The 8,135-nt window shown below is 62.1% G+C and overlaps 2 protein-coding genes across 2 annotated transcripts; one reads left to right on the forward strand and one right to left on the reverse strand.

Annotated features, from left to right (window-relative positions):
- Positions 1 to 978: 978 nt before the first annotated feature.
- On the reverse strand, positions 979 to 5,259 carry LOC109439148 (uncharacterized). Its single transcript, XM_074324077.1, has 3 exons — positions 4,666 to 5,259; positions 2,608 to 4,351; positions 979 to 2,265 (listed from the first exon to the last, which is right to left on the reverse strand). Exons 1-2 carry the CDS (start codon positions 5,257 to 5,259, stop codon positions 2,990 to 2,992), a joined length of 1,956 nt encoding a protein of 651 aa, XP_074180178.1. The 3' UTR covers positions 979 to 2,265; positions 2,608 to 2,989.
- Positions 3,971 to 7,016, forward strand: SLC25A6 (solute carrier family 25 member 6). The gene is made up of 4 exons (XM_074323825.1): positions 3,971 to 4,102; positions 4,723 to 5,209; positions 5,869 to 6,009; positions 6,450 to 7,016. Exons 1-4 carry the CDS (start codon positions 3,992 to 3,994, stop codon positions 6,605 to 6,607), a joined length of 897 nt encoding a protein of 298 aa, XP_074179926.1. The 5' UTR covers positions 3,971 to 3,991; the 3' UTR covers positions 6,608 to 7,016.
- The last annotated feature ends 1,119 nt before the right edge of the window (positions 7,017 to 8,135 follow it).

Below are 8,135 nucleotides of genomic sequence, written 5' to 3' on the forward strand. Positions count from 1 at the left end.
TCGCTGGACCACTTGGTGCACCCACGGAGGGCGCCCCCCCCCACACACACACACCCCGCGTCTGAACACGGCCCTGCCTCCCCACCAGCCTTGAGCCCTTCACACTGGCTGTGAATGCTTTTCCGTGTCATGTGTTGACCCTGTGATGTCACAGCTGGTGTCTTGCAGGACCCCTGCTGGAGAGCAGATTTTCGAGCTGTCACTGCATGTCTGGGAGGCAGGGCACCCCTGGCCCCGCCGGGTGTTAGCTCAAGGGGGACGGTGGTTTATGGGCGCACATGTCCCCAGACAACTCATCTGAGGGAGTCTCAGGCGTTTTGCGTTTCAGTAACGACCCGTTTTCCTAGAAGAGCAAGCAACTGCACGTTCTTTCGTGTATTAAGCAACAGTAAGTATGTAGCAAGTTCCAGGCTGCCTGGTATGTAGATTTATACATTGTTATTAGAAAAAATGCCGATTGCCTGTCACAGGGACACCGTCAAACAGGCGACCTATTTGTCCATATTTCACTCGTGCTTTCCAGCTAAAACTAGAAGATTGTTACATACGTGGGAAACTTAAGATGTAGAGAGAGAATTTTCTGTGTGCGAATGTATTTTATATAGAACATATGAACTATGTGTCTCACATATAAATGCATAGCTATACATGTCATTTGTATACTGTATTTACATAATCTATAATCACAAATATGTACAAACACATAATTGTAGATGGACACATTTTATCTCCACACCCACGACGGCCCTTACACCAAGGACCCCCCAGGTTGCAGAGGGACTCAGGGCTCCACCTGTAGAAACCTCAGACCACTTGCTATCCCTTTATGTCTGTAGGAACTTTTCGTAGGAAAACGTCAAAATTGTAACGAGAAACTGACCTACCCACTACCTGTCCTCCCACTTACTAGGAATGCTCCACAAAAACAGTCCTTTGGGGGAGTCTCACGTCAAGGATACAGGTGGGGGCACACACAGGTGCGTTTCTGTAAAGGCTTTTTATTCTCTAGGAACCAGTACTGATCCCAAGGTTGGAATCGTTCGCCCGACCTGCCCGCCGCCCCACGGGTGGAATTCATTCATTCATTCACTCATTCGTGTTCACTCAGCAGATCCAGTGAGCGCCCACTGCATACGGGCTGCCTGGATGCCCCACTGGGGAAAACCTGCCTGGTGGGGGCGGGGAAGGCGGCAGGACATCTGACCATGAGGACACTGAGTCAGCGTGGCCTCGGCCCCTGCTGTTCCCTCGCAGGTCCCCCTGGGTCTCAGGAAAGTCCCATGCTGTGCAGCCCCTCACCACTCAGCAGGCCAGTGACTTACAGGCAGAGCCTCACAGGATAGCCTGTGGGCTCCTCAGGACTGACTCTCACAGCCCCCTCCCCACCTCGGGACTCATTCTGTGCCATGAGCTGAGACCTGAAATCTTTTAAAACTTGCCCCCGCCCCGTTTTTTATACACCCGCCTCTTTTCCAGACCATCTTTCAGGCTGTACATACAGGTAGTAGAGTGTGTGCTGGCCTGGCAGCGGCTTATCTGTAACCCATCTGAGCTGTAACTAAATCTGGGGACAGCTCTGTCTCCCGCCGGGGACTTAGAACTTAGCCCCTAGGAGGACCCTGCTCTCCCCACCAACCCACCACTTAGCACTGGCTCCGTGTGTGAGGCCCCACTGCCTGCTCCAGTCATGCCCTAGCGATCGGGGAGTCGTGTCTCTGTCACACTCACTCACACACACACACACACACACACACACACACACACACGGGGCGGACAGGTGGGGGTCTGAGCTTGACACCCACACGCAGTGCTTTCTACGGTTCTATGTTCTGAACCCCAGTTATCACTGAGGGGACGAAGTCCCATTCATTCCAGAAGCATCTGCAGAGCTGGGTGCCAGACCCAGGTGCCAGGGGCCCTGAGATGGTCCGCGGAGCCGGCAGCCGTGTAGCGCTGACCTGTGGAGGCCGTTTGCCCCGCAGGCCCGTGCCTGGGGAAGGGGGCGGGACACTCAGCGCTTAACCCCCCACCCCCACCCCCACGGGCAGGGCACAGGGGAGAGGAGGCACCTTGGGCTCTCCCACACCAAGGTCACGGCCTCTGCAGCACAAGCACCTGGGTCCAGGGCCACCCCCTGCAGTCCAGGCCTGAGCAGACGCCGACCAACGTGATCCAGAGTGGGCAGCTTCAGCTGGTTGGCCCCTGCTGCCCGGGGACCAGGGACAACTGCGTCCAGCGTTCCCCCCGGGCCCAGACAGGGTGGTGCTGGGAACACACCCAAGGGAGAGGAGATGCTTTTCCCATCCAGGGGGCACACATGGCCCCCGACCCTGACCCAACTCCCTGCCCAGCCCACAAGCCACGACCTCCCTCTGCCCTCCACTCCAGAACCCCTTGGTTGGTGGCTGCCGGCAGGAGCCGGAATGGGCCCTCCAGGTGCACGCTCCACCGGCTTCCTGAAGCCTCCGGAATGTGCCAGAACCTCCAAGGCCATGCCCACAGCAGTGGTGCCAGGGCCAGATGTCTCACCCCACCCGTGACTCTGGGCCTCCCTGCCCCCCCAGGGACCAGCCTCTGCGACCTGGCATCTCAGGCCCCGCCCCTTACCTGGCTGTCCTTGGAGGTCCGAGCAGGACCCGGTGGGGGGGGGGTGGCATTCGCAAGGGCACTGGGGACTGGCCGTGTCGCATGCTTGGGTGCCCTGGGCCTCCTGCGTGGTTTTCAGCATCCACCCATCCAGTGCCTGGGCTTTTTAGCTGCTGGTGGGGACCCAGAACACAACAGAGAAAGAACAGGAGGGTGAACAGAGCGAAAGAGGAGGAAGGGGAAGAAAACAACCCTTGTTGCTGCTGCAGGGTCGCTACTGAGCAGGTTTTACTCGAGCTTGGCGCTGCTTACGCCGCTGTACTCAGTCTGTGAAAATTCACCCAGTGACACTTAGTGACAACTTAGTAACTAACTTAGTTACAACTTAGCGTGTGCTCCTTAGTTACGACTCAGTAAAAAGCTCACAAAGCTGCACACCATCCGGGCCGGTGAGGCCTCCCTCCCCCAGGGCTGTGCCCCGGGCTGCGCAGGCGGATGTGATGGGCAGCTCCGCGCTCCAGCCCCTCTGGGGGGCGGGGACCCCACCGGCGAGGGGACCCAAAGGCCAGCGGGGCGCCCAGAAAGGGCCCGCCCAGGACCCGGTGCGGCGCCACCAGGGGCCACGGGGCCACGGCTCGGGGACACCCAACATTGGGGCGGGTCCTCTTGGAGCGGAAGAGGGAACCGTGCAGGACACTCGAACGGACACGGCCGGGCCGGGGTCTCCCGGGCACGAAGGGAGCGGGCCCTGCAGGGCGGGGCAGCGAGGGCGTCTCGGGACGACCGACTGTGGGAGGCTCGGGGCCCCGGGGGCGTCAGGGGGCCGCACGGCACGTGTCGGACGGCTGCCTGCTCCGGCCCTGGGCCCGCGACCGGACGCTATTCCCACGGGCGACCCGGGGTCCGGGCTGGAGAGAGGCCGGGCTCGGAGATGTGGTGATCCCCGGCCGCCCCCCGCCACCGCCGCCACCTCTAATATCCGCTGGGGCTCCAACGTGACCTTGACAAGGTCACGGCGGCCACGGAACAACCCCCCTCGGCCTGCACAGCGCATGGGCGGGGCCAGGCTCCCGAAAGGCCCCGGGGCACGCCGCGCCGGAAGAGGCGGGGCGGCGGCGGCGCAGCCAATGGGCTTGGCGCGCGGGGCAGCGGGGCGGGGCGCAGCAAGGCTCCCGGCAGCCCGCGGGGGCGCGGCGCTCGGAAGGGGCGGGGCGGAGGCGCGCGGCGCAGCCAATGGAGCTGGCGCGCGGGGGCGCGGGGCGGGGCGTCGGCGCCTTAGCGGCTGCGCGCTGGTGACCCCGTCCTTTCGGTCCGGCGGCGGCAGCGCTGGGCCAGCGGTTCCCATTCTCCGGCTCTCCGGCCCTCCACTCCACTCTGTGTCCGCTGCGCCGCCCGCTGTGCCGCCATGACGGAACAGGCCATCTCCTTCGCCAAGGACTTCCTGGCCGGAGGCATCGCCGCCGCCATCTCCAAGACGGCAGTGGCCCCGATCGAGCGGGTCAAGCTGCTGCTGCAGGTGGGGGCGGCGTGCGCACGCCCGGACTCGAGCAGGGGGTCGGGGCTGGGGCACCGGGGAGGCGAGCCAGGCCGGCCGCGTGCACCGGCCCGGCGGGCGGGCGGGCAGGCGCCGGAAGTGCGAGGCAGCACCGCTTTGTCCGCGCCGCCGACTTCCGGGGGCGGCTGGACGCGCATTACGGGCGTGGTACGCATGCGCAGAGACGGGCCCGCGGGCGGGCGCGCACGCATTTCCTGCGCCCGCGCTGTGCTGTGCAAGCGGATCCCGGGTGGTCGGGTGGCGGGGAGCGGGGCCCTATTAAGGCCCTGTTGCGGGAGTTTGGTCCTTTCCTCTTGTAGTCGTTTGGGTTCCTAAACGGGAACGAACTGCACTCGTTTGTTGCGAAATTGTAAGTGTAGCTCGTTCCTTGCAACGTTGTTGCAAGGGGGCCACTTGCAACGTTGTTGCGGTGACAAATAACGGCTTAAAAGAACGGGCTGATCAGGTTGTGAAGCGTTAGGACGGCGCAGCGGCCTCGTGCTCCAGGAGGGCGGGTTGTAAGCACACGCTCGCGGTGGGGATGCCGGTGGGCATTGGGCCGGGGCGCTCCTGTGACGCTTCTCCGTGCGCCCGCCCTTCAGGTGCAGCATGCCAGCAAGCAGATCGCCGTGGACCAGCAGTACAAGGGCATCATGGACTGCATCGTGCGCATCCCCAAGGAGCAGGGCATGCTGTCCTTCTGGAGGGGCAACCTGGCCAATGTCATCCGCTACTTCCCCACGCAAGCCCTCAACTTCGCCTTCAAGGACAAGTACAAGCAGGTCTTCCTGGGGGGCGTGGACAAGCACACGCAGTTCTGGAGGTACTTCGCCGGCAACCTGGCGTCTGGCGGTGCGGCCGGCGCCACCTCCCTCTGCTTCGTCTACCCCCTGGATTTCGCCAGAACCCGTCTGGCAGCTGATGTGGGCAAATCGGGCACCGAGCGGGAGTTCAAGGGCCTGGGGGACTGTCTGGTGAAGATCACCAAGTCCGACGGCATCCGGGGCCTGTACCAGGGCTTCAACGTGTCCGTCCAGGGCATCATCATTTACCGGGCCGCCTACTTCGGCGTGTACGACACGGCCAAAGGTGCGTGCTGCTCTCCTGGGGCTGTGACCAGGGGCCACAGGCGGGGACATAGCAGCAGACCATTGGGGTCCCCCAGCCCTGGAGGCTGCCGTCTGAGGTCCAGGTGTCCCAGGGTGGTCCCTGAGGGCTCTCTCCTGGGCGTGTGGACAGCCGTCTGCTCCCCGTGACCTCACATGGTCGTCCCTCTGTGTATGTCTGTTTTCGTCTCATATGGACGTTAGTCACGTGATCAGGGCCACCCACACCATCTCATCTTATCTTAATCATCTCCTTAATGACGCATCTGCAGGGGCACTCATGCTGAGGTCCTGGGTTGGGGCTTTTGTGGGGGTTTGAAAGTGCATAGCTCCACCCCTTACAGTAAGCCGTCCTGAGGGCCAGCCCAGGGCTGCTGGTAACTACAGGGAACAGCTTCAGGCCTCAGACGTGTGCTGTGTCTCCTCCCCAAAGCTCATTCCCCCCCACCCCAGGTCTAGAGAGGCCACTCCCGGGGACTAAGCTGGCCCCCACTGCAGCTTGCAGGTGGCTTTCCGTGCCTCAGGCCCCATCGCCAGCTTTGCTCTCATCTCCAGTGTCACCTGCTCCTGGGGGCCGGGCCAGGGCCGGGCAGGCCGGGGTGGGGGCCCAGCGCTGGGGCTGACACTGCTCTGACCCTGCAGGCATGCTCCCCGACCCCAAGAACACCCACATCGTGGTCAGCTGGATGATCGCCCAGACGGTGACGGCCGTGGCCGGAGTTGTGTCCTACCCCTTCGACACCGTCAGGCGACGCATGATGATGCAGTCGGGGCGCAAAGGAGGTACTTGGTCTGGTGGTGGTGGTGCTGGTGGCGGTGGTACTGCTGGTGGTGGCTGCTGCTGAGGGGGCGCTGGCTCCACCGTTGGCCTTCTGGCCTCGGCCCTTAAGCGTGGAGCTATCCGATGAGGCCCTTAGTGGGGAGGCCTGCTCAGTGGCAGTGTCCTTTCTCTAGGCCCTTGTCCGGGTACCTGTGGGTGGCCCAGGTCCTGCCCTCTGACCCCACTGGGGTGGCCTCACCCTGCATGGATCCAGGGGGTGGATGTGGCTGGGTCTTTGTTCGATCCCCTCCCACCCCCCAGCAGAGGTCGCGAGCCAGCTGCTGGGTCCAGGACCTTGCTTTTCCCTGGGGCCCGGCACTCGGGGTCCCCCGATAGTGGCGCCTGGGGTTCAGTGTGTGTCAGTGGTCACTTGATGCCTGTTCCCATGACTCCCCTCCCGCAGCGGACATCATGTACCGGGGGACCGTGGACTGCTGGCGGAAGATCTTCAAGGACGAGGGCGGCAAGGCCTTCTTCAAGGGCGCTTGGTCCAATGTCCTGAGGGGCATGGGCGGCGCCTTTGTGCTGGTCTTATACGACGAGCTGAAGAAGGTCATCTAGACGCATGCCCGCTGAGCCCCGGGGACCAGGACGCTCGCTAGAATCCTTCACTGGTTCGGACCATTGACCTTCCAGAAATTCCCATGTCCTCGCCCAGCCAGATCACGTGGGGGGCTGGGGAGGCTCTAAAACGGGGCTCACTGAGCCCCCTGGCACCTGGTTCCACGCGTTGATCCCGGGACGGGCATCCTGACGTCCTCTGGGCCCCCATCAGGGCAGCTCAGCCTGGCACCCGGAGGCCCACGTGCTTTTGTAGGACCAAGCTGTGTCTGAGTATTTATTTAAAGGAAATCATGTTTCTCGTCTGTACCTAAGCACCATCCTCCTTTGCACAGCGATACTTACTTTCCATACTTGCGATGATCTCTGCTGGGCATCCCGCTGCAGACAATAAAAACAGGACACAGACTCCCGATGGTTGCGTTTTCATCCGAGCGGCCTGCTGGGGCGGGGCCACAGCGAGCAGTTGATGGACACAAGGGGTCCGTGGGTGTCCCATTCAGTACCTGGGGTGGGGGAGGCAGCAGGGCCCTTGGTTGTCCTATGAGGGGAACAGGTATGGGGACCCTCGTGCCACATCTGGCCTCCCTTGCTCCCAGCTCCTGGGGCCCTTTCCTGCAGGAACTAGCTCAGGTGTTCCCAGGAACAGCACCTCTGGCCCAGAAGCCCCTGCAAGGTGGGTGCACACATGCTGGTAGGTCAGCTTCCTTGTGCTTTGCACAAGGCGGGTGCTCGTTGCAGGACCGCTGACGGAGCATCTCCCCAGGCTGAACATGGGGTGCTGGTCCCCTCTGGGCCTGTTCAGTGCACATGGGGTAGAGGGGGCCCTGGATGCTGATGCCCGCTGTCCGACCAGGCGGGCAGAGCCTGTCTTAGGTTTCCAGAGCTGGGCAAATGCAAACGCTGGGTTCCGGCCCCGTGAGGAGTTCGGCTTAGACATGAAATTCTCCAGCAGAGTTGGCCCAAGTTGAGCTGGCTCCTGCAGGCTGGTGAGGGACCCCTGCCTGGCTCCTAAGAGCAACCTGCCTTCTGCCCCACTTAACAGCCTGGCTTTGGGGTGTGGTACCTGAACCTGGATGCCACCTGTCTGTCCTACCTGGAGCTGTGCCGACTGCTGGGCCTTGCATTGGGACTTAGTTTCATGCCCTGTTCACTTTCACCTGGCTGAGACCAGCCTGCTCAGGCAGGTAACTGGGGTCTGGATTAATGAGCAGTTCACCCAATGGAATTGTATGTGTGTGTATCTGCCGATGCCCTTGGCTGAGAAGGGCGGTCAGCAAATTGTTTGCGTGATTGCCTGGGGCCGCTTATCTCCATGTTAACAGTGGGAACTTGTACTGTGGGGCGTGCCCTGCACTCTGGAAATGTGAAGCATGCAGACAGTTAAAAGTTAGAGGTCACTTTTCCAGCAATCGTGCCAGGTGCCGTGTTAAGTGAGCCCGGCCTCAGAGATGTGGGTGCCCATGGGGTGGGAGTGGGGGCAGCATTCTTTTCTGTGAGTTCACGGGTGTCTTCCAGGAGGGCTCAG

Source organism: Rhinolophus sinicus, chromosome X, assembly GCF_036562045.2.
Source record: "Rhinolophus sinicus isolate RSC01 chromosome X, ASM3656204v1, whole genome shotgun sequence".
NCBI classification, from domain to species: domain Eukaryota; kingdom Metazoa; phylum Chordata; class Mammalia; order Chiroptera; family Rhinolophidae; genus Rhinolophus; species Rhinolophus sinicus.

Coding starts and splice junctions, on each gene's coding strand:
- SLC25A6 (XM_074323825.1), top strand. CDS start 3,992: ATGACGGAACAGGCCATCTCCTTCGCCAAGGACTTCCTGGCCGGAGGC. Junction 5,210..5,868: donor CGTGTACGACACGGCCAAAG/GTGCGTGCTGCT, acceptor CTGACCCTGCAG/GCATGCTCCCCGACCCCAAG. Junction 6,010..6,449: donor GCAGTCGGGGCGCAAAGGAG/GTACTTGGTCTG, acceptor CCCCTCCCGCAG/CGGACATCATGTACCGGGGG.
- LOC109439148 (XM_074324077.1), bottom strand. CDS start 5,259: ATGTCCCCGCCTGTGGCCCCTGGTCACAGCCCCAGGAGAGCAGCACGC. Junction 4,352..4,665: donor CCCCGGCCCAATGCCCACCG/GCATCCCCACCG, acceptor CCGCTTGCACAG/CACAGCGCGGGCGCAGGAAA.